The sequence below is a fragment of the Phodopus roborovskii genome, unplaced genomic scaffold, assembly GCF_943737965.1.
Source record: "Phodopus roborovskii unplaced genomic scaffold, PHOROB, whole genome shotgun sequence".
Taxonomy (NCBI): Eukaryota; Metazoa; Chordata; class Mammalia; order Rodentia; family Cricetidae; genus Phodopus; species Phodopus roborovskii.
This window is the reverse complement of record NW_026126480.1, coordinates 54,938,883-54,964,343: the sequence shown is the minus strand read 5'-3', so window position 1 is coordinate 54,964,343 and position 25,461 is coordinate 54,938,883. Positions and strand designations below refer to the sequence as shown.

The 25,461-nt window shown below is 45.7% G+C and overlaps 1 protein-coding gene across 1 annotated transcript; it reads left to right on the top strand.

Moving 5' to 3' along the window:
• Positions 1 to 864: 864 nt before the first annotated feature.
• Positions 865 to 25,461, top strand: Pola2 (DNA polymerase alpha 2, accessory subunit). The gene is made up of 18 exons (XM_051193710.1): positions 865 to 1,238; positions 3,028 to 3,152; positions 4,521 to 4,612; positions 4,889 to 4,946; positions 8,000 to 8,106; positions 10,775 to 10,968; positions 11,488 to 11,576; positions 13,030 to 13,185; positions 13,637 to 13,699; positions 14,690 to 14,732; positions 17,529 to 17,653; positions 18,363 to 18,401; positions 19,272 to 19,345; positions 22,364 to 22,472; positions 22,688 to 22,794; positions 23,778 to 23,837; positions 24,038 to 24,164; positions 25,010 to 25,461. The coding sequence occupies exons 1-18, from the start codon at positions 1,160 to 1,162 to the stop codon at positions 25,163 to 25,165; spliced, it is 1,803 nt and encodes a 600-aa protein (XP_051049667.1). The 5' UTR covers positions 865 to 1,159; the 3' UTR covers positions 25,166 to 25,461.

Below are 25,461 nucleotides of genomic sequence, written 5' to 3'. Positions count from 1 at the left end.
ATTTTATTGCCCAAGCCCAGTGGTTCTCAAACCATGGGTCAGGACCCCTTTGGGGAGTCCAACGACCTTTTCACAAGTGTCATGCCATGTATCACACAGTTTACAAGCCAGGCATGTGTTTAATCCCAGCATTCGGGAGGCAGAGGCAGGAGGATCTCTGTGAGTTTGAGGCCAAACTGGTCTACAAGAGCCAGTTCCAGGACAGCTTCCAAAGCCACAAAGAAACCCTGTCTCAAAAAGTAAAAAAAAAAAAAAAAAAACAAAAAACAAAAAACAAATCACACACACACCAAAAACCAAAATAAAAACAAACAAAAAAAAAACCCAGACAGCTTACAACTTATAACAGTGGAAAAATTACAGTTATGACGTAGTAACGAAATAACTTTATGGTTGTGGGTCACTACAACATGAGGAACTGCATTAGATAGAGGGTTGCAGCATTAAAAAGGTTGAGAATGGGCCAGGAGGTGGTGGTATATGCCTTTAGCCCCAGCACTCTCCGATCTCTGTGAGTTCGAGACTAGCCTGGTCTACAAAGCGAGTTCCAGAACAGGCTCCAAGGCTACACTGGGTGTGTGGTGGTGGTGGGGAGTTGAGAATCACTGCCACTGCCCTAAGCGCTCCCCTTCAGTGATCTGTCCTGTTGCAAGTTTCAGCCACGGACGAACAGCGCCTCCTGCCAGTAAAAAAGGGACAAACAGGCATTGCAAAGCTTCTCAGAGCAGGCGAGCCCTGGAACACGGCCGCAGTGAGAGGCCGGAACTCAATTTCCGCGCCGACTGAAGCGCAGCGGGCGCGTTCTGCGCAGTCGCAATGGACGGACCGGCGCGTGCGCGGGGAGGGCCGTATTGACGGGTCCTCCCCGCGCACGCGCGCGCCCGGCAAAGCGTTTGGCGGGTTTTTCCTGGCTGTGCTCCTCACTGAGAAACTAAGCCGAGCTTCGGGAGCAAGTTTTCTCTCCGAAACGAGACCTTTCGAGTTTTTGTTGTTGTTGACATATCTTTCTGTGACCTGGTGGTTAGGGTCTTCTGAGGGCTTAGGTCTTTCGTGGTTCGTCCCTGTCACTTTCCCCCAAAGCGAAAGGATAAGCCTCTGCTGAGCAGACTTGAGCTGAGGTAGGAGCTCGGCGGCAGGCGCCCGGCCCCTCCGGGTCATCATGGCTGTGTCCACCCAGCAGCTAGCGGAGGAGCTACAGATATTCGGCCTGGACTGCGAGCACGCCCTGATGGAAAAACGTGAGTCCCGAACCGAGGGGGTCCCTTCCAACTTCCATATGCTCGTGGGCTATCTCTTGGGTCCTGATCAAACAACGGGTGACATTGCCAAAAGGAGACATTGGAACAACAAATGATTAGGTATGAGCTACAAATGGTTCCAATGTCTCCTTTTGGATACCTAATCATTTGTTGTTCTATGACTTTTCTCATCAGAGTTGTTCTTTTAAAGATAGGGTCTTGCTAGGTATCCCTGGCTGTCATACAACTCACTGTGGTCTCAAATTCACAGAGATCGCCTGCTGCGATATTAAAGGTATGCACCACCATGCCTGGATCATTATACTTTTAATGGTCTGTGCAAATAGGAATTCCTCGAGGTGATTCCTAATAATTTGTTTTTGCTTTGGAAGAAACTTCAGGGAGCTTATTGGCTCCTCTCTTTATAGATGGAGAATTAATTGTCTAAGCTGTGTGCCAACCCCAGTCTCTTGCTCTGGAGTCCAGTGCCTCATCATATGGTCCATAGAGTCCAATGATGAAGACTTAAATCACACATCTCTTGGAAAGTGTATGTCAGGTTCAGAATAGCACTGCGTGTACGCTTGCCTTAAACACTTATCAACACTTTAAACTTCTATTTTAGGAGCTAAAACCATAGTGTAAGTGGGTTTACCTTTTATCCCAGCACGTGGGAGACTCAGGCTGGGACGATCACAGAGACTTCAAAGCCAGCTAAGGCTAAACAGTGAGATCTGCCGCTTTGCTTTTAAAAGTTTAAAAAAAAAAAAAAAAAGAAGCAGAGTGTAAACACGTTTATAATTTGTAATGCAGTTCTTCATGGAGACTGAAATACTCCAAGTCCTTGTGAAGACTTCAAATAATCTATTCTTTCTTTTTAAAACTTTAAAACTTTTTTGTAGCCCAGGCTGGGCTCAAACTAGCAGAGATCACCTACTTCTGCTTCCTGAGTGCTGGGATTATTTACTTTTATGTGAATGAGTGTTGTGTGCATACAACTGCACCACATGCGTGCAGAGCTCACGCAGGCCAGAAGAGGGAGCCAGCCTCTGGAACTGGAGTTCTTGCCGCTTTGTGCCCTCAGGAGCACATTCTCCCTGTAGCTTCACTGGCACCGATCCTGGTTTCGTTTGGATTTTCTCACCACCACTTCTCAGCCTTTGAAGATTCATTTTCATCTTCATGTGCATGGCCAGGACTCAGAATCAGAATCACTTCCTGCTAGATACATTCACTTCTGTAGTGGCTCACTGAGTCCTCCTTGATCACTTTCAGCCTGGCTGGTTAGCTTGCTCCAGGCATTCCGTCTCTGCCTTCCCCACACTGGGTGTACAGACATTCCACCATGCCCCTCTGCTTGTGTAGCAAGCACTTTACCTGCTGAGGTCTCTCCCCAGCCCCTTATATTTAAATTGCCAGGCTATGATCCCTTTCCCCCAACTTCATTTTTCTACATCTCATCTTTGAGCTTCTACAGTACCATATACTTTCCTGTCCTGTCTTCCCCTCAGTAGTGAACTTACTGGTTTTGTTCACTGCTGTGTTCCCAGGGCCACTGAATAAGCTTTGCCTCAACATGAAAGCAAAAAGAAGTGAACTCAAGGGGCTGGAGAGATGGCTTGGAGGATACAAACACTGGCTGCTCTTTCAAAAGTCCAATTCCCAGCAACCACATGATGGTTCACAACCACCTGTAATGAGAGCATGCAGGCAGAACACTGTACATAATTAAATCTTAAAAAGAAAGGAAGGAACTAAGTTCTTCCTTGCCTGGTTTCTCTCCCTACAGTGGCAGAACTGTGTGTTCTGTACAGACAGACTGAAGAGGGAATGGTAAGTGAGCTTATTGCCTTTTGCACCAGCACTGGGAAAGTGTGCGTTACTGCAGAGATCCTGAACTCTTTTGAACATGAGGTAAGAGCAAACGTGAGTTAACTAGTGTCACTCTGCTGCATGGACGTGTGCAATATATGGAAAGATGCAGGCTCTGGAGTCTGACCTCGATTCTGGTCCCAGTGTGAGCTTGATCTTCTACTTCCTTTCTTCCCTTCTTCATTTCTTTCTATCATAGTGTCTTTCCATTTCTGTACATTCATTTATGGTGTGTGTGTGTGTGTACATGTGTATGCACACCTGTGCTATAGTGCTTAGAGGACAGCCATGAAAAATGGTTGTTGGTTGTGAGATGGTGGGCACATACCTTTAAGAGAGGCAAAGGCAGTTGGATCTCTGAGCTTGAGGCCAGCCTAGTCTATATAGCGAGTTCCAGGACAGCCAGAGCTACATAGTGAGACCCTGTCTTGAAAAGTAAAGAAAAGTTGATTATTTCCTTCTACTAAGTGGATTCTGGGGTTCAAATTGAGGCCATTAGGTTTAGCAGAAAGTGTCTTTGCCCATTGAGTCATGTCACTGGGCCCCTCCTACTATTTCTGAACTTTGGGTTTTTTTTTTTTTTTCTTCTCTCAAGTTCTGATAAGCTGTGTTTTTAATGATTGTTGTAAAAATTAAATGAGGTTGTATGTGAAGCACCTGAAACTTCCTGGTAGATGGCAGGTGTGAAAGAGAATTATTATCAGAATTATATGTTGTCAGCAGACAGTTACTGGAGAAGCTTTTTATTTTATTTATTTTTATTATTCTAATTATGGGGGGGTTGTGTGTGACTGCAGGTGCCTGTAGAAGCAAGAGGTGTCAGATCCCCTAGCCTGGAGTTACAATCTGTTGTGAGCTGCCTGATGTGGTTGCTGGGAATCGAACTTAGATCTTCTGGAAGAGTGCTATGTCTTCTTAACCTCTGAGCCATGTGGGAGAAGCTTTTATTTTCAGTGTGTGTGTGTGTATGAGAGAGAGAGAGAGAGACAAGTTGATGCTTCAGTCTACCAAATGCTAGGATGGTGATAGACATGATCATCCACCATGCCTAGCCTGTCATGTTTTTGTTTATTTTAGAGACATTGTCTCACTATAGATCAGGCTGGCCTTGAAACCACAGACCCACCTGCTTTTGCCTCCCAGTGTTGGGATTAAAGATGTGTACTAATAATGCGACTTAACAGTTTTGGAGTAGTTTCTTATCTTTGATTCTGTGGGGACGGGAGTAATGCTGAAATTGAACCCTAACCCTCTTGCATACCTGATAAGTGATCTACCACCTGAACTATATCCCTAACTCCTCTTTGCTTATATTTTGAATACTGTTATTACTTCCAATGGGAAATGCCCTCCCTATTATCAGACTATGGAATAATATATTAAACATCTGCTTCTATTTCCATTCTCCAGGTTCTAAACAAAAAATTATCCAAAGCCTGGTACAATGCCTCCAAAGACAGCGGGCATGCTGGAGCCAGAGACATTGTTTCTATACAAGAGCTGTATCCTTTTATGCAGAAGGTCTATGCAGTAAGCCACATATACATATTTTGTAATTTCTCAACAGTTGTATATGTAATTTAAAAACAATTTAAAAAAATACCTAATATTCGGCCAGGCAGTGGTGCTGCACACCTTTAGTCACAACACTTATTGAGGTAGAGGCAGGTGTATCTCTGTAAGTTTGAGGACAGCCAAGGCTACAAAAAAAACCCTGTCTCAAAACACCAGTTCTCAATTAATCTCATGTAATTGCTCTCCTTGATCAGTGTTTTCAGGATTGAAGCTGAGGAAGAAGAGGAGACCCTTTTGAACTCTTATACCACACCCTCTAAGGTGAACATGGGGTATCTAGAAATTGTATTCTATAAGTAACATTCTTAAAAATGTGTCACAAAGCTGGGCTTGGTGGTGTACACTTTTAAACCTAACACTTGGAAAGTAGAGGTAGGTATCTGTGAGTTCTAGGTCATCCCGGTCTACTCTGTAAGTTCTAAGACAGCCTGGTCTCACCAAAGAAAGTAAGTTCACAACTCCCTGTGATTGCAGTAGCTCACACCTTTAGTCCCAGCACTCAGGAAGCAGAGGCAGGCAGATGTCTGTGAGTTTGAAGTCAGGCTGGTCTACAGAGCAAGTTCCAGGACAGGCTCCAGAACAATACAGAGAAACCCTGTCTTGAAAATCTCCCTGCTAAGGTTCACAGTCTGAACAGTATGTGTGACTCCACCTCCATCCTGTCTCCCACTCCTCTCTCACTGGTTTTCTTGCATGCCAAACATACACTTGCCTCGTGACCCCCTGTGGGAGAACTAACCTGTCTAAAGTAGCAGCTTCCTCCTTCCCCTCCTGTATCTATTCTCTTGCTTTATCTTTTATCATTGGCCTTAATTTTGTTGCATTTCACTCCATTATAGAAGCTCTCAGATCATGGACACTGCTTTATTCACTGTTCTTTCCCTGGGGCCTGGCCTATGACAGCTGCAGAATTATGTATTAGAGGAATCTATTTGGAAAATAGCTGGAGAAAATGTGTCAGAACCCCAAAATCATGTCTACCCTTTGTCTTACTTATTCTTTGTAGTGAAACATCTCCTGAGAACTAGGAGTATAGCCCCAGGATACATATTTATTGTGTACAAGGCCCTGGAGTCCATCCCCAGCAATCCCCCTAAGAATATCTAAGGAAATGCTCCAAATCATGGAAAACGCTATATGCATGATGAGGTACCTCATAACATTATTTATAACCAGAAGAATTTAAAAATAACCTATAATCTAGCAGTAGAGGAGGAGATAGAAAGTATTCATGAATTCAATCAGATAATAGGACTAAGGATAAAAGATTGTACTGGTGTAGGAAAATGCATATAGAATTTGAAAATCAGTATATAAAATTCTATAAGCTTTATTTTTAAATTAGGATAACTTTTTTTTTTTTTTTTTTTTTTTTTTTTTTTTGGTTTTTCAAGACAGGGTTTTGCTGTGTAGCCCTACCTGGCTAAAATAACCATTCTTGAATATTCCTTAATTGTATCTTAATATTTTTCCAACTAAATATATAAATTAAAAGTTACTCTAGCTGGGCAGCGGTGGTGCCCACCTTTAATTCCACGACTCAGGAGGCAGAGGTAGGAGGATCTGTGAATTCAAGGCCAGCCTGGTCTACATAAGTTCCAGGACAGTCAGAACTCTACAGAGAGACAGAATTTAAAAACAAAAAACAAAACAAAAAAAAAAAACATGCTATTTTAGAGGAGCATACAATATATGTAGTAAGGCAATATATGAGTAAGGCAACGTTCAGTGCAAGCCTGGTGACCTAACTGTGGTCCCCAGAACCCACATAAAGGTGGATGGAGAGAAACAATCTCATAGTGTTGTCCTCTGACTCTACACTTGCAGGGGGTGCCCATGCCCACACATGTTATGCACATACTCAAATAATCAGAATAGAAATAAAATAGAATAAATAAATAGAATAGAATAGAATAAAAATAGAAAAATAATCAGTAAAAAAAAAATCAGTAAAATTTTAAAATCTAGTTTGTACACCAGGTATTGTGGCTCATACCTGTAAATCCTAGTACTTGTGAGAAGGAGGCAGGCAGTTCAGGAGTCAAAAGATAGCCTCAGCTACACTGGGGTCAAGGCCACTGTGGACTTTAATACCTGAGACTATCTCAAAGGAAAACCAACACAGGCTGGAGAGCTGTCTCATTAGTTACAAGATCTTGCTGCTCTTGCAGAGGACTCGCATCAGACAGTTCACAGCTGTGTGTAACTCTAGCTCCAGGGATTCTGATGCCTCTTCCAACCTCCCCATGCACTTCACCTGCATGCACAGGCTTACATACAAGTATATAAATAAAATCTTTAAATAAATAAATAAAACCACAAATATTTGGAAGTCTGATTTCTGATGCAGCTTCTTAGTTGGTTGGGGTTTTTTGTTTTGTTTCTTTTGAGTCGGGATCTCACTCTGTGTCCCAGGCTGAACTGGAAGTTGGGTAACCTTTGCACTGCAGCTTTCCAATGGCTAGGATTTCAAGTATCATGCCTGTCTTAGTAAATGGTTCTGAGTGTTCTCACCTTGGGTCCCACAGACTCTACCAATTGATAGCTTGGTGGTATTTCCTCCAATGACCAGCAGGGGGAGCCCTTGAGTCAGAAAAGTTTCTGCTTGTGAGCTTAAGAGCCCTTGCTTCGGCTGGGCAAGACATTTGTCTTTCAAGTTAACCCATTATCCGAGGCTTTAGAGAATATTAGGTCCTGTGATTGGGTTTCATCCTTTATTCTGCATTTTGACTTATTGATGAGCACATACACAAAAAGAAAGAGAAGAAATGAAAAACTAAAAAAGGAAAACAAAACAAAAAAAGCCAGCTATGACCGTGACCATTAGTAAGGTGTGTGCTGACTATTCTCTCCAAGTATGAGCTCAACTACCTTATCTGCCTGGAGTTATTCCAGGCTTTAATTTGGAAAATGTGTGGTAGACTTGGCCAAAAGAAGTGTAACATGGTCCCATCCCTTCTCTAGAGAATGTGTGACCACGGGTCAAAGCTATGCATTGCCAAACTTGGGTCTTTTCTAAAAGCAGAAAGCGGTGGGGATGGAGACATGCTTGTGGGTTGATAGGTTAGTTAGGTGGCAGGGCTGGCCATCTCCTTTGGAAAATGTTTGCATTCTTTTCATGACAACCTTCAGAATGCAGATAGTGTCCTGTAGCTATGGGTTACTATTGAAGGTTTATGTGGTCACTGCTAGAGATGGCTCCTGAGGATCCTCAGCCAGGCCTGTGTCCTTTCTACGGAACTGCATCGGCTCTACACTTATTTAGCAACTTGATAACACAGTGACTGGGATTTTGTTTTTCATCTTGTTTCTAGGGTCCCCATAAGCGAGCTAGTAGCACCCCAGAAACCCCACTAACAAAAAGGAGTGTCTCTACTCGTAGCCCACATCAGCTTCTCTCGCCATCAAGTTTCTCCCCAAGGTATGTATCATAATTGATCCAAGGGCCAAGAAAGCCAAGCCTCTTTCTTTGCTGACAGGTGAACTGCAAGTAACTTATTAACTGACAGGAGTGGGCCGTCTACTGAGAGCTGGCTGGAAAGCCTTTGGTTCTCTGCCTTGTGGAAAATTACTGTTTTGTATAGTACTTAAGGAAACTTGCTTTCCACCCACTTCTCTAGGGCTCATTTCCTAGATCGGGAACTGATATCTCCTATTGAAAACAGCCTGGCTATTCAGAAGCCCAGGCGTCTGGAATGTCTGGTCAGTCAAGGCTCTCACCTGCTCCTACTAGTTTATGTTTACTTGGGTTTCTTTTTGTAATCTGAAGTATTTTTAAAGGAAAGGTGTGCACCTTTGTTCACAGTATTGCATAACCTATCCATCCCATGCTCAGTGACAGCTGGTTTCTGAGTGTTTTCTCATCACTGAATCTTCTCCTGCAGGAGCTTAATTGATACTTCCTCATGGCTCCCACCACTATACATAAATGTGCAGAGATCATGTGTGACGCTGAAATCCGTAAATGATGGGTCTCTGTTAGAGAGATGTGTTTATAGACTGTCACAGGGGCTCAGGAACAGCATTTCAGCCATTTAAGGAACTACCAACCTCTGGATCCTTCTAAGCCAACCAGAGTGTAGGTTTCTCAGTTCTGTCACTTTAGAGAGTCATTGACGGACCAGAAGGATGGCTCAGCAGTTAAAAGCACTGGCTGCTCTTGCACAGGGTACAAGTTTGGTTCTCAGCATCCACGGCTGTGTCTCCACAACCATACCATTTGTAACTCCAGTTCCATGGGATCCATGAGCTCTCTGCCTCTGCGGGTACCAGGTACATAGATGGTGTGCATCTGTACATCCACGCAGACAAAATACTCAATGCACATAGGATATGGTTCTTTTGGAGGTGAGGAGGAGGATTCAAGAGGGTTTGTTTCTGTATCTTTGGAGCCTGTCCTGGAACTCACTCTGTAGACCAGCTGGCCTCCAACTCACAGAGATCCACCTGCCTCTGCCTCCAGAGTGCTGAGACAAAAGGTGTGCGTCACCACTGCCCAGCTAGAATACAGATCTCAAAAACAGAGAGGCAGTAACTGAAGGCTCTGTGGCTATTGACTGTGGGTTATTTTGGATCCTGAAGGACAGTTTGGTTTTACTGTGGTCCACCTGGTTTGGAGATATTTCAAAACTGCTTTCCAAAGTCAACATTCTAGATTCTAGACTTAAAGGGGCATCTCTGAAACCTGTGAGGGTTCAAATAGTTGTTGCCGAGCCATGTGGGGGTAAGCAGGAAGCTCCTTAAGTCTGTTTCTGTGGCCATGTTTATAACTGTTCCCTTTGAGCATCTGATGGCACTAGAGGGCTGCTTGTGACACATGCCCTTTCATGGGTGGGGCCCAAAGAAGCTGGTGATCGTTTTGTTGTTGTTGTTGTTGTTGTTTCGAGACAGGGTTTCTTTGTAGCTTTGAAGGCTGACATGGAACTCAGTAGACCAGCCTGGCCTCCAACTCACAGAGATCCTCCTGCCTCTGCCTCCCAAGTGCTGGGATTAAAGGCGTGAGCCACCATCACCCAGCAACCTGATCATTTTTTTAATGTCCACTAAGAAAGCTGACATCAGAAACTCGTTCTGTAATTTATGAAAAGTAGCCTGTAAATTACTTAGGTAGAAGCAGTCCTGGAGATAAAGATAATTAGTTGAGCTCATTTTCTGTAGCTTGTCTGAAAAGAACAGATGTTGTCAACAATTTCAACCATGCCCCTTATAAAATGAGTTTCTACAGAGTTTTAGTGTGCTAAGTGTAGTGTTTCTCTAGACCTCTCTGTAAACAGTGTTCACAGCAGGAAGATTAGAAGCTTCCAAGCAGATGAGCAATATCTAGGTATTCTTGAATTTACTGCTCCGGTTTACCAGTCAGAGTGGACAGCCAGTGCAGCCTTGGGGTGGGGGTAAGGGTGCTTGCTCCCTTTAACTGTTCATTCATTGCATCGCCCCCTACAGAGGCAAGGGAAAGGTTCGTTCATTTTGTTGGACTTTTAATGTTATTCATTCTTTGAACTAGCTGTACTTTTTTATTTGTTTGCTTTGGTGGGGGCATGTTTGTTTGTTTTTGAGATAGGATCTTATTTACCATAGGCAGTCCTCAAAATTGGCTGAGGATGGCCTTGTGGTTCCGATTTTGCCTTTGCTTCCTGAGTGCTAGGGTTGCAGACGTGTGCCACCATGCCTGGCTTCAACTCTATTGTAGGTTTCTATATTTGCTCAGCAATCTCTGACCCAGTCACTGTTTCAGGATCAAATGACGGGCTGGTAACTGTGGATGACTCACAAGAAAAGAAAGTAGCTGAAACTTGCTGTCCAGTCAATTCAGAGTACATTTTGTTTTGCTTCATTTAGTTTTGAGGGAGAAAAATAACAATTTTTTTTATATGTTTTTGTCTTTAAATTTCTAAACTTTTGTATTCTGGTGTTCCTCGGTGCCTCATTCCCGAAATTCCTGAAAGGTCATAGTACTCCGGCCCCACCATGTTGATTAGATCTGTAAGACAGTTTGCTTTTTCTGTAGGCCTTCCAAGCCTGGCCTCATCATGTTCCTTTCTCAGGCAGCCACAGACACAGTGATACTGATCTGTTCTGCTTCCTATCAGTGCTGCCCCCTCCCAGAAATACAGCTCCAGAACCAACCGAGGAGAAGTGGTCACCACCTTTGGCTCAGCACAGGGCGTGTCCTGGTCCGGGAGAGGAGGTTCTGCAAGTGTCAGCCTGAAGGTCATAGGGTACCCAGAGCCACTCACAAGCAGCTATAAGTCCATGTTTCAGCAGCTCTCAGATGTTCGTGAAGGTAACTGCTTTCCTCTTGGGAAGTCAGTGAGTTTAACACCCCATGGAAGGACTGTGAGAAGTAAAGTAACAAAGTTACCTGGCCTCTGAATGCAGAAGCTAGTTGATGTCATTAGGAGTGCTTTCTCAGTGAGGGGGAAGGATGCTGGGTGATGCTGTAATTTCCCAAGTTATTCACTTCACCTAACAATGGAACATGAGTTGTAAAGGCTTTCAGCTCTTGAGTTATGAACACTCACAACTGCTTCCTTGAAAACTGTCGCAGGTTGTCCTTGAGTTCCCTGCAATCTAGTGAGGATGGGTTTCTTGGTGATGCTCTGGGACTATGCCATGCGAGCTCCTGAGGCCCAGTAGAAAACCAGACTAGTCATTGTGTCAGAAGATGAACTAAGGCCTGAGGTTCAGACTGGGGGATGTCCATGTTCCTCAGTCCTGTAGAACGGCAGTGATGCTGGACAGTGTGCTCTGTCTTTCCTTGCCAAGTGAATTGTTTTACTGACAGCACCCTGTCACCTTGCAGTTCTGACCTGTAAGATAGAAGAGCTTGGCAGTGAACTGAAGGAGCATTACAAGATTGAGGCTTTTACTCCTCTTCTAGAACCAGCACAAGTAAGAGTCATTTGAAGAGTTCTCACTAATTGCCACTACTGAACTGAGAAACCTGCCAGCCTCTGCCTCCCTCCTGAGTGCTGGGATTAAAGGTGTGCACCACCACTCCAAGCTTAAATTATTGCTACTCACTGAAGTCAGTGAAGAAACCCTTTTCCACTCAACCAGTGTTCTAGTTCAACATCAGTCTTGGTTAGCTGTGATAAAATGGGTCCCTCTAAAAAAAAGACAAGTGCTCCCTGCCTGTGTCCCAGACTTTCTTTCCTCCCTTGTGGACAGGGTCTTATACATAAGCCAAGGTTGAAACCTTGTTTTCTCTGTGGTGGAGGAGATTGCCTCTGGAGAGCCCCTGCAGGTAGAAGTGTCTGGGTTTGCAAGGTGAGAGCTGCAGGCTGGGAATTCTTACATCGTCTGGAGAATTCCTCTGATTTGAGCACTAACACAGATGAGTTACATCTAGAGTTACATCATACTTTAATGCTGATGTGGGTACTTTCTCTGGATCATTGCTAATCTAACAGATGTGTCCTATATAAATAATTTTTGATTGAATGTGCCTTTGTCCTCTGTTTGCTTCCAGGGAAAAGCTATTGTTCGTAAAATTTTGTCCTTAGTGGGGTGGTGGTAGTGCATGCCTTTAATCCCAAGCAGGTGGACCTGTGTGAGTTCAAGGCCAGCCTGCTCTACAAAGCAAGTTCTAGGACAGCCAAGACTGTTACAGAGAAACCCTGTCGAAAAGAAAACGAAAAAAAAAACTTTGTCACGCAGGAAGTTTTTATGAAATTGAAAGGAAGTGTGGGGGCAGGGCCTCGCGTGAGGGAGAGAGTAGATATACTCCATTTTCTCCCAAGAGTGGAAGCCTAACAGGAAGCCACCAGAAAAGATTTCAGTTTTGTCTATGAAGGACTTCCTGTGGAAGTGGTAATGTGATGTCCCACATGGTATCTGGGCACTTGGGAGCCCGAGGCAGAAGGATTGGGAGTTCAAGGATAGACTGTGTTACATAGCAAAACCCTGTGGGGAGGCAGGAGGATTTGGCTCTAGAGCCAACTTCTGGCCTTTGGGTCCAGGTTTCACTATTGTTTGACCTTAATGAAATTATCATATGGCTCTGACACTTGTTGATGGGTGTAGCCATATCTATTTTACAGTGGTCATGAGGTTTAAATGAGTTAATACATGTCAGCTGTGAATAGTGTGTGGTAGACTCAGTGAATGTGATCTTTATCAGTCATGGTTTTCCAGAAGTGCTCTAGGCTGCAGGACTTAGGGGCATTCCCCCTGGTTGAGAATGCTCACACTCAGGCAGCCTCTCAGAGCACACCTGGTAGGCAGGAGGTAGACTAGACACCCCTGAAGGGCCCTCCCTTTCAGGATGCTGTGGTCACCTCCCAAAGCAGATGCTATTTGGGGTTTTGCTGTGCTGTCGTTCTTATGTTGCACTCTTTGGTAGGAGCCTGTCATCCTGCTGGGCCAGATTGGCTGTGACAGCAATGGGAAGCTCAACAGCAAGTCAGTGATTCTCGAGGGAGACCGGGAACACTCCTCAGGCACTCAGATTCCAGTGGATTTATCCGACCTCAAGGAATATTCTCTCTTTCCTGGACAGGTGAGACCATGCTGGAGCCTTCTGGGATGCAGACCTGAAGAAGAAATGCAGTGGGCTGCTATTTCTTGGTTTCTATCTCGGGTGCCATAAGATTAGGTTATATAGGTCCACTGTTTTAGGAACTGTTTTGTCTCTCCTTGCTCCAACCTTAGCTCTCGGTCCAACTGCCCAGGTTCAGAGCCTAGCTCCACCTCATGAGGTGTGTGGCTGTAGACAAGGTACTTGACCTTCGAGGCCAGCGTGTCTTCATCCACAAGATGAAATAAAAATTCTTAGCTCGTGGGATTGTTGTGAGAATTAGGTCATTTGTATAGAGCATAATTGTAACTGATCTAGCCCCTCTCATTTGTTTTCTGGAGAATGCCCTAAGTTTATAATTACCAAAGGTAGTTTATATCAGGCTTCTCACTTATCCCTCCTATTTAGCAGTCTTGCGTTTCTTGTCTTTCAGGTTGTAATTATGGAAGGATTCAACACCACTGGTAGGAGACTTACTGCCACCAAACTCTATGAGGTACAGGATGGGCCCCCCTGCCACCCCATGTTTGCTGCAACCTCAATATGTGCAGTTCTGGTGCAAGAAACTGCTCTTTTTCAGTCTCTGTATGTTTCTTAGTAGTTTCTGTTTCTAGGGTTGGAACCCACCTCCAAGCTGTAAGTTAGCAAAGCAGCAGATGTTTTATAAAAGGCTGTAAGGCCACACATATCTTAGCGTTATAGTGCCTGTGCAGCCATCGGCCACTCATAAACAAATGACTGTAGGGAAGTCCCATTAAAACTTCATTTACAAAAATGGCTGTAGTCAAGTTTGGCCTCAAGTTGTAGTTTATAGTTATCTCTCCACGGTGGTCCTCTAGAGATTTCCACGGGATGCCAAGAAAAGTAGGTGGACTCCCATCTCTTCCATCCTTGCCCAGCATGGCAATGATTTAGGCACCCACTTTGCTTGAGATGTTCAAGTATTTTTTGTTTTCCCATTGCCTGGTCTACTTAGTCACATTTTCTAAATAGTAAGCTGTTTAGAAAGATGGCAGAATCTGTGGCTCCTCCTGTAACTCCCAATAGCAAGGCAGAGACATGGCCTCTCTCATCACTTCTGACAGTCCTCCAACTTGCAAACAATCAGAGCTGTCCATTACCAAAGCAGTGGTGGACAGGAACACTCAGAGCTGTCCATTACCAAAGCAGTGGTGGACAGGGACACTCAGAGCTGTCCATTACCAAAGCAGTGGTGGACAGGAACACGCAGAGCTGTCCATTACCAAAGCAGTGGTGGACAGGGACACTCAGAGCTGTCCATTACCAAAGCAGTGGTGGACAGGGACACTCAGAGCTGTCCATTACCAAAGCAGTGGTGGACAGGAACACTCAGAGCTGTCCATTACCAAAACAGTGGTGGACAGGGACACTCAGAGCTGTCCATTACCAAAGCAATGGTGGACAGGAACACTCAGAGCTGTCCATTACCAAAGCAATGGTGGACAGAGCTTTCTTTGTGTTTCAGGGTGTGCCACTCCCATTCTATCAGCCCACTGAAGAGGATGGAGGTAAGTTTTATTTAGTTCAAATTTTTCTTGTCAATAATGGAGGTGGTAGACAAAGTCCTAGACTGTAGTTGCCCAGGTTTCAAGGAAGCAACAAAAACTGTGTGGGAGTTACACTCAGAACAGTAGAGACACCACTAATCACTGGCCTTATAGGCCCTTTCTTCAAGATCCACTAGTGAATCTAGACCTCCTGAGCACTGGTAGTGGTTTATCTGGGCTCTGATGGTAACAAAGTGAACACCTGTAATCCAGGCTACTGTTTAACAGACATGTGAAGGGAACCTGAAAAAGGGAAATGATGTGTACATTATAACTCAGTTATAACTGGGTGTCCTCGTATGGAATCCTGGAGGAGAAAGGGACACTGTTGGGAAAACCTAGTTTAGTCAGCAGTAACATACCGTCATTAATTCCAGCAAATGTGATGTGTTGTAGGAAATGTTAATATTAGAGGGCTCCTGGAAAATACAGAATTCTGTGCTCTCTTTGTAAGTTTGTATAATTCTATAGTCATTCCACAATAAGGGTATAACTTAAAAAAACAGTTTTTGGCCAAGCATGCTAGTGCATGCCTTTAATCCCAGTACCTGAAAGGCAGAAGCAGATGGATTTCTGCATTCAAGTCCAGCCTGATCTACATAGGGAGTTGAAAGCCAGCCAAGGCTACATAGTAACGACTCTGTCTTTTTAAAAAAGAAGAGCTAGGCAGTGGTAGCACATACCTTTAATCCTCCACTCGGGAGAAAGGGGCAGGCAGATCTCTGTGAATTCAAGGCTAGCCTGGCCTACAGAGTGAGTTCTAGGACAGCCAGGGCTACATAGAGAAACCCTCTCTTGAAAAAAAAGAAAGAGAAAAAAGAAAAAGGAGAAGGAAGAAGAATTGGAGGACAAGTGACCTGGAGAGGGGAAAGCAAGATAATTTAAAAAAAATTATTTTTTAAGTTAACAAACTTTGTTTCAAAGCAGGGGTGGTGGTGTTGCTGAGTAGATAACACTTGTATAGCATATGTGAGGCTCTGGGTTCGGTCCCCTGCGTCCACAAATGAAAAGGGGTGGGGGGGCTGGAGAGATGACTTAATAGTCTTCCAGAGGACCCAAGTTCAATTCCCAGCAACCACATGGTGGCTCACAACCATCTATAGTGGGATCTGATACCCTGTTCTATCTAATACCATCTTTTGTTGTGCAAAGCATATATACAAATAGAATAAATAAATCTTTTTTGAAAGAAAAAGAGGAGAGGAAGGGAAAGCATTTTTGTAAGCAAAGTAGAACAAACACCAGTAAAGATTTTCAATAAATGTCAACGCTGGCTTATTGCCAGTACTCCACACACATTGATGGTGTGTGAAGTCATTCTTGGAGATGACCTGGAATCAGCTCAGGACATTACACATAGTCTCAGAAACTGTCTGTGTGGGGGCAAAGATAGCTTCAACCTGGTCTCAGTACTGTGAATATGTTACTTTGTATGGTCTGTGTGGCGTGGTAGTATGCATAATTAGTATTTAGGAGACATAGACTGTCAGATCTTTGTAAGTTCAAGTCAAGCCTGGTCTGCATAATGAGTCTTTTATATGGAATTATACAGGTGGGCTGAGTGCAACCACATGGGTCCTTATGAACATGGGTGGCAGAAGAATCAGAGTCAGGGGACAGAAACTAGGCTGTTGACTTCAAAGAGGGAACACAGGCAGCCTCCAGATATGTCCCAGCCCTGCTGACACCTTGACTTCTAGACTTAAGGTCCACAACTGTAAGACAGTAAATTGTTTTACCTACCAAGTTTCAAGTAATTCATTATTTTATTTTTTTTTTAAGATTTTTTGTTTGGTTTTTATGTGTGTTATGTATGGGTATGTTCACTGGAGGCCAGAAGAAGGTGTCAGATGCCTGGGGCCACAATTACAGGCAGTTGTAAGCTGCGTGATGTGGGTGCTGTGATCCAAACTTGGGTCCCCATAAACAGCAGCAAACACTCTTAACTGCTGAGCCATCTCTCCAATCTCTAAAATACAGAACCAATAGGAAAAGTAATGCTACACATTAGAAAATTTGGGGGATTTTGGAGGTTTGTTTTGTAAGCCACAGAAACTAGCTCAGACTGACTTTAAAAGCTCAAATCCAGGGAGCTAGAGAGATGGCTCAGCAGTTAAAAGCTACTGGCTGCTCTTCCAGAGGACCCAGGTTCAATTCCCAGCACCCACATGGCAGCTGACACCCTCCCATAGACAAATATGCAGGCAAAACTCCAATGTGCATAAAATAAAAATAAATAAATTATTGGCCAGGTGGTGGTGCACACACTTTAAAAACAAAATGAAAAGAACCTCAAATCCAGATAGTTCTCAGGTTGGACAGGGGATATAAACTCAAGTTTGGGGTAGGGATAAGCCTTTTAGCTTTGGTATCCAGGTAACATGAGAACCAGCAGGCATATCCAGTGTCTGGCTCTCCAACAGAGCCTGTCCTTCTAGGCCTCAATTACCCCACTACACTGAACCCCCAGATGATCCCTAACTTCTACACAGTATGAGCATATGTCACTTTGCTTAATTATTTCCTTACTGTCACTCTGCTCACATTGCCCAGTTGCACTCCATGGCTCAAGTTCCTCCTTGCCTGTGTTTTTCCTTGGTTCAGTGTTCTTGGGGGAGGGATGAAGTTCTCACCTGGAATCCCCAGACTTGCACTCATGGGACTTGATGTGGCAAATCCTGTGGCATGGCCCTTCATTCTCCCTCCACTCAATATCAGTTCTTTCTTCTCATGACCTTGCAATGCCTTCTGTCTCAGATTTTGAGCAAACTATGGTTTTAGTTGCCTGTGGGCCTTATACCACTTCTGACAGCATCACATACGACCCCCTGCTTGATCTGATAACCATCATCAACCATGACCGGCCAGATGTCTGCATCCTGGTAGGTCCCCTGGATAGTAGTGTGCAGGGAGGCTATAGGGGTGGGAATGAAATCAGCCTTAGAATGGGGTTCTGATGGTATTTTAAGTTTATAGGAAACATCAATTTGTCTCCTTTTACAAAGATTTTGTTTTTTATTCTTCCCTTGTTTTGTTTTGTTTTTTGGAGACAGTGTCTCACTGTGTAGCCCTAGCTGGCCTGGAACTCACTCTGTAGACCAGGCTGGCCTCAAACTCACAGAAATTGGTCTGCCTCTACCTCCTAAGTGCTGTTTTTTTGTTTTTTGTTTTTGTTTTTTTGTTTTTGTTTTTTTTTTTTTTTTTTTTTTTTTTTTTAATTCTCAGTCTGCACCTCTGGAGGTATATACATACTCCATAGCCACCACTAAGTCCAGAGGCCAGCAGTATTGTCTTCCTATCCTGATTTTACAGCATTCTTGCTCCGTCTTGATACTAGGTATAAAAAAAAGAAAAAGAGCCTAGTGTTGTTTGGGGCAACCATGGGGGGGTTATAGGGCCCTGGGAAGCCCCCTGAGGGAACAGGACTCAGATGCTCCTCGACCCATCTGCTACCTCCCCAAGTTCTCCAGGCAACCTTGGAGGGACAGGTGAACCCAGGCAGGGACAATTTGTCCAAAAGCCTTTGTAAACATGGAGGATTCTGATTTGTTCTTTGGGTGCTTTTGCTTCCCCATCTCTGCTCATTTGCAGTTTGGACCTTTCCTGGATGCTAAACATGAACAGGTGGAGGTAAGTGCCTGGGGAGAGGGGAGGGACTGGGCACTAGCACTCAACCTAGACTCTTTTAGTCTCTTCTTTTGGAGTTTATCTGTGTCTACAGCAGGTTTAGATCTACCCTGTGGCCAATGATGAAGACATTGTTACTGGTCGTGTTCAGTAACCTTGAACTTGAGGGCTCCATTCTTCCAGTACCCAAGACCATCTGGAATCCAGGGAGGGTATTGGAAATAGGTGATTCCTTTGTCTACACCAACTTACTACTCAGGCACCAAAACAGTAATGAAGGCAGATGGGCTTCAGCACTGAGTCTGGCTGTCTGTTCTCAAAGTCTCCTATGAGACAGACATACTAACTACTCCACTAAAGAGGCAGGTACTATGAAATCGTTTATGTGGCCACTGCCCTAAGCTGGCAGCTCATGTCATAAGGTCCTTTAGTACATAAATCATGGTTCCTCCTAGGATCTTGGTGGAGGCCCTGAGCCTCCTGTGCTTTGTTGCCAGGTGTTTTACCTCCATAAACAAGATTTCAAAGGCTGTCTTCATCCTAGACTTTCAGTGTGCATGCAAGAAGATTAATTCTTCCCTCATCTAGACAAAGCTCCTTGCAGATGGACAGACAGGCCACCGCACCCTCAGGTTTTGTTTGTTTGCTACAGGGTCTTAACACTAGAACTGGGCTGGCTTAGAATTCAGTGTGTATCCTAGGCTGGTCTGGAGCTCATGGCAATTTCACCCTCCTGAGTACTGGGATTACAAAGCACAAGCCTGTGTGCCTGGCTTCCATCTTTTTCATGGCCACGTCTCTGTCCACTCCCAGCCCCTCGGGGTCATCCCTCAGGCCTTGGCACGTCTCTGAGTGCAGCTCCTTTTTTTGCAGAACTGTCAGCTAACAAGCCCATTTGAAGATGTTTTCAAGCAGTGCCTGAGAACAGTTATTGAAGGAACAAGAAGGTCAGTGTTCCAGATGCAGGTCTGCCAGGACATGTCAGTAGGAAAGTGAAGCTGCTTAAAGCCATGGTGGTTCCTTTGGACTTAGAGGTCAGATAGAGCCATTGAACTTCAGTGCTCAGTGGGTAAACAGGCATCCTTGTAAGCCCGATAAACAAACTTGAAAGGACAAACTTCACAAACTCTGCTCCTTCGTTCTTTCTCTTGACCTCCTTTTCTCACTTTCCCTTGTATAAACTGTTACTCCATGGGAATATTCCCAGGGTGGTTTGGGGAAGCATTTGATTGGCAATGAAATTCTGAGAGGCCCCAAGCCTCTTGTTACATGAAGGGACTGTTTTGGGGTAAGCCCAACTTCCTTCCCTGAGTCAGTGCTTCCCGGTGGTGGTGGATGGCTGCCAAGGGCGGGGAGAGGGGGGGACGACTCCAGTGAGGGTGGATCCTAAATCCTCCACATAGCTTGGAAGACAGGGCTGAAAGGCCACAGCACTGACATAAGCGCTGTGATTCTAGTGTATGAGGGCCTCGAGGTTTCAGGAAGAGTTTAAAGCTAGACGCAGAGAGGCATGAGGAAGCTGGCCCCTCTGCTCCGGCCTTTTCATTGGGACAGGTCAGAAAGAAAATGTTGTAGTGAGTGGTCTCCTGGGATTTGCTGCCTGTTGCTAAACTCATGATAAACAAATATTCCTGAGGCTGAGATTTAAAAACAAAACTGTAACAAAGGTGGTTTTTAAAGGTCTTCCTTCCGCCCTCCATCCTGAGAACAGCTCTCGGGTTGATTAGTTGTAATACAACCTTGTGCTGGCATCAGCCTGGAGCTGGGAGACTTGAGCCTTCAGCTGCTTCCATTACCCTCCCTTCTCCAGTGGAGGGTTACATAGACCTTTCTTTCCTCTTCCCCCAGATCTGTTAGGGCCCCAGGTGAATTCAGGAAACCCAGGGAATGCTGAGGTCCTCAGGAAATGAATCCCCTAACTTCCCAAAGCAGGAGCACGCAGTGGAGTGACACCCAGCACTGGCTGGTGCTTCCAACATGAGGTTGGGTTCTGATTTTGGTTCCTCATCCCATGTGCTATTGATAGCAGTGACACAAACAAAGAATAGACCAAGCATTGTTACTCTGGGAGCCAGTGCCCAGCGCCACCAGGCACTTTCATCTATTGCTAGTGTGAGCTGCAAAGCACAGCCCCACCCTGCCAAAGTTGTATATAAATGAGAAGAAGCACTAAGCTCTCAGCAGAACTCAGCAGATGTGAGCCAGCTCCCTTATAGCAGCAGAATGCCCTGATGCACCTCTCTGCTCAAAAGACAGCAGTGGGACCCTCCCACCACATGATGTATGAAGTTGTGCAACGCTGCACATAGTTGGAATTTTCTCCCTGGCCCCTCCCCCTATAGCCAGCCCAAGATGTAAAAGCTGTTTCCTCCTTAACCATTGCTCTCCTGAAGCTGGTCCAGAACAACAGCCTAGTCCCATGAGGACAAACAGCTTTACCTCAGTCCTTTGTACTTTCATTCCTGGAGACCTGGAGCATAGGTTGTTCCTTTCAGCTCACTCCCTGGCTTGTTCACTAGACTCTAGCACCCACATGGTGTATTTGGACAATGGCAGTCAACTTGGTGTCAGAGAGATTGTGGATAATATCCAAAGTACCTTTCCCCAAGACTATGATGATCTATTACAGTGAACCAGGCCCCCAGTATCTGATCATATGTCCAAAGTCCTTGTGCAGAGCTATTACTGCAGCCAGGCAGTGGTGGAGCATGCCTTTAATCCCAGCACTCAGGTGGCAGAGGCAGACAGATCTCTATGAGTTCAAGGCCAGCCTTGTCTACATTGGGAGTTCCAGGACTGCTAGGGATGTTACACAGAGAAACCCTGTCTCAAATAAACAAACGGGGGGGGGGGGGTAAACAAACTATTGGCTGCTCCTACAGAGGGCTGGAGTTTGGCTCCCAGCACCTGCATCAAGCTGCTTGCAACTGTCTGTAACTCCGGCTCCAGGAATCTATACCTGTTCCACAGTTTAAGCACAAGAAGTAAAGGACTGCAAGTGAGAGCTATTGGCTGGCTCCAGGCATGCCCTCACAGCAACAATTTACACCTGTTTGGTCTATAGTGGGCCCCTCTGCCAAGGATAGAGAAGGGAACCAAAGAAACAGGGTCCCCTTTTCTCTTTTGTGTGGTTGTGGAAACAGTTAGCCCTGGGAGCCACAGCTTTTTTTTCTCTACTGAATGTTGTAGCCCTAGAGACTCCTGTCTCCATCAAAGGAGCAGCTGCCTCTGCTGCTGCTGCTGCTGTGGAGTATTTCTTTCACATTAGTTTGCTGAGAAGTAGAAACAGTGTCGCTTCCTGATGTGAGTGGTGAGGCGAATGTCCCTCAGACAGTCTCTGTTTTCAATGTTCAGTAGACCTTGCCCAGCCCTTTGCTGCCTGAAAGGTTTGGTTTGATCTTCAAAAGTATGAGGGGCAGCCTCGGGATCTGACCAATTTGCCTCACTCCTGCCTTCACCTGTGCCCAGAGAACTTTGTTGTCCACAAACTACCTACACCCTTTAGAGTGGAGTAAAACTTAAGCTCCAATTCCAGTCCTGAGACTTCCCCCTTAAGTGTGGTCTCACTCTAGTTCAAGCTACTCTCAAACTCATAACATCTCTCTGATCTCTCTGGCCTCCCAAGGGCTAGGGTTGCCTGAGTGTGCCTTCCATGCCCAGCTGTAGATCTCAGCTTCCTCCCTTTTCCCACCAGATAAGAGTTCCCCTCTGTAGTGGGATACTAGACAAAGCAAGGGACCTTGTGTCCTGAACAACATGCATCAGATCCAGTTGGATATGTGTATATGACAGCAGGTTGGTTGCCTTCCCCTGGAAGGGTACTGGGAGAGTGTCTGGTCATAGTGGAATGTCTTCCAAGTCTCCCTGGGGACTGCTGGATGAAGGACATGCTTACACCTTGAGCCTCTGCCCAGTTCTGCTGACTCACCTCTTGTCCCTCTTGTGCTTGTGTTTTGACAAAGCAGCTCCGGCTCCCACCTTGTCTTTGTCCCATCTCTAAGGGACGTGCAACATGAACTGGTATATCCACAGCCACCTTTTACCTTCTCTGAGCTGCCTCGGGAGGACAAAAAGGTACCAGTGCCCCCTCTGGTCAGTGAACAGTGGGCGGGATGAAGACAGCCCTGTGGGTGAGGGCAGAGCATCCCTTTCAGGAGCCTGACTTCTAAATTGCCAACAGATCATAGGTTGCTGCACATGGGTTGGTCCTTCTCAGTGGTCTCTGACCCTTAACCCCACCCCCAGAACTGTTCTATGCACATGTTCATGTCAGTGCCTCCTCATTTCAGCGAGTGCAGTTTGTGTCAGAGCCCTGCAGCCTCTCCATAAATGGAGCGATATTTGGCTTGACATCCACAGACCTACTGTTCCACATCGGCGCTGAGGAGATCTGTAGGTAAGAAACATTCCATGTCAGCAGAGAGCTGGCTCCTTGCATCCTGACCCCCACCACATCATGCTACTTGACAGTTTTGGTTGGTTGGTTGGTTGGTTGGTTGGTTGGTTGGTTGGTTGGTTGGTTGGTTGGTTTTTCCAGACAGGGTTTCTCTGTGTAGCCCTGGCAGTCCTGGGACCCACTCTGTAGACCAGGCTGGCCTCAAACCCACAGAGATCCACCTGCCTCTGCCTCCTGAGTGCTGGGATTAAAGGTGTGCGCCACCACCTTGCAGCTACTTGACAGCCTTGACAAGGAGTCATAAGAGCCACACTTTTGATAAAAAACTTAGGCCTTTCCTTGTCTGCTAAAGGCATTAGATAGATACATGTATTTGTTGCTGTGTCTGTCATGTCTGAGACTCCCACAGAGCCAAGTCTGTTATGTCTACATGAGACACCAGGCAATGAAATTCATATTTTTGGCTCTAATCCCTTTTTCTTTACCTTCCCAATTTGTGACCTGAGTGTTGGAGTATCCTTCTCTGTAGAAGTACCAGGGATTTATCAGATAGTGAATGTGGCGCCCTCAGAGAACCGGACACTGTTGGACCCAGCTGGCATCTAGGCTAGGCAGCTGGTTCTTCCTCAAACCTTCCTTACCAGGAGGATGAGCCAGGAGTTCAGTTGGGTGTGTGCTTTGGCTGGGGTGTGATACTTGGGGTTGCTTGGCTGTGTGTGGCTTCATGGTGCAGAGAATGTGTCCTCTTGTGCAAGATGGTGCCAGCTCCGGCGCCGAGGCCTCCTATGTCCTGATTCCTAGGATTTTTCTTTCCTTCTGAGCCCTGTGCCCTGCTGCCCTGTCCTGGGAAAGAGCCAGCTGCTTGCATTGTTGTCCCCAAGCACCCCCATAGTTGTGTCCTTGCTGCTTAGCTTCTCTCTAGTTGGTGTGAGTCCTTGGTCCTCCCTGCAGAGGACCACTGAGAAACTGCCCTTCCTTTCTAGCTCTTCTGGGACTTCAGACAGATTCAGCCGAATCCTGAGGCATATCCTGACACAGAGAAGGTAAGCATGCCAGCCAAACCCAAAGAGTCACTGAATCAGCTGCTTCACAGGGCACCCTATGGTGACAAAACTGGGTTCTGTCCCCTCAAATGGAAGAGAGAAGGCCAGCCCATAAATCCTAGACAGTGTGGAGACTGAGAGTGGGAGTCTCCCCTGGGTTCCTGAATTGGCTGCTACTAGAGCTTTTTTTGTCTCTGCAGCTACTACCCACTCTACCCGCCCCACGAGGACATGGCCATAGACTATGAGAACTTCTATACCTATGCCCAGTTGCCAGTCACCCCTGATGTCTTCATAGTGCCGTCAGAGCTGAGGTACTTTGTCAAGGTAGGTTTAAACTGGCTTTTTTCCAGAGACATCAGAACCTGACTTTTCCTTCCAGATTCCCTGGCATTCGCTCTACCTGGGTCTACTGAATGGGACAGTGTCTGCTTGGGGCCAGCACAAGGGCTGATTGTTGGGGGCTTGGGTGTCACAAATAGTACATTGGTGGAATGAAGCATGAAAAGCATCATGTGCCCACCTCCGTAGAGCCTAGGTGTCGAAGAGTGGGGACTTCAGGCAATGTCAGAGTGTCCTGGGAACATGTTGCCTGCCTGTCCTCCCCTGAATTCTGATCTGACTTCCCCTTGGGCTCAGCCAGCAGTGCCTTGAAGGAGCTCTTGATCTGATCTGCAGGCTTGCAGGCTCAGCTGCCTCAGGTTTTGAGTCCCTTGCAGGGAGCCTACCACACCAGTTTTTTTTTTCTTTTTTTTTTTTTTTTTTGTTGTTGTTGTTGTTGTTGTTTGTTTTGTTTTGCTTTTTTATAAAACTGGATCCAGTCTAGTCTTAAACAGGGTTTTTCTGCTTTTCAAGGGAGGGAGCATTTGAGGTAGGGTCTCTACAGCCCAGCATGTCCTGGAGCTCTCACTGTCCTGCCTCAGCCTCATGATTGCTCAGATTACAGTGTGTGACACCTACTCAACTCCTAAGTATTTTCTTCATGTGGAAAAACAAGAAATTGTTGGGATCAGTTTTGTCCCCAGCATAGGAGCCCCTCCCACCAGGCCACTGCATTCTGTATTCTGCCCTAGGGAGCCTCTAGTTACACATGGGCATATTTGCTGAGTGCTTGCTTTGTTTCTGTCACACCCAGTTGAGAGCCACTAAACCCTGTGTTCTTTCTTTCCCAGGATGTCCTTGGCTGTGTCTGTATGAATCCTGGGCGGCTCACCAAAGGACAGGTGGGTGGCACCTTCGGCCGCCTCTACCTTAGGAGGCAGCCCAGGGCCATGGACAGTAAGAGCAGGCAGGGCCTGAGTGTGGCTGCGCAGGTGGTCAGGATCTGAGTCTTCAGCCTAGGTCATGCGGCCTCACAGGCACCAAAAGCCCAGGTGTGACCCTCTAGTGACCAAACTGTTGAAACACCTGATAAGGATCTGGCCATAGGGACAAGGCTGCAGGGCTGGGGCCCCTGGCTGTTGAGCCTCTTGCCTCTCTTCTTGCTTCACAAGGGACATAGGGTGTCCAAAAGTGAACCCTCTATGGAGCAGCCTGCCCAGAAAGGCAGGAAAACTTTGATTTTCTTCTATATGAATCAAACATGGCGTTTAGAGAAATAAATATAAATTTTTAGTATAACTGA

What these genes read in the sequence shown, in the direction of transcription:
- Pola2 (XM_051193710.1), top strand. Translation starts at nt 1,160, where the DNA reads ATGGCTGTGTCCACCCAGCAGCTAGCGGAGGAGCTACAGATATTCGGC. An exon ending in ATTCTCTCTTTCCTGGACAG is followed by an intron (nt 13,186 to 13,636) that starts GTGAGACCATGC and finishes CTTGTCTTTCAG; the next exon opens with GTTGTAATTATGGAAGGATT. An exon ending in AGCTGAGGTACTTTGTCAAG is followed by an intron (nt 24,165 to 25,009) that starts GTAGGTTTAAAC and finishes TTTCTTTCCCAG; the next exon opens with GATGTCCTTGGCTGTGTCTG.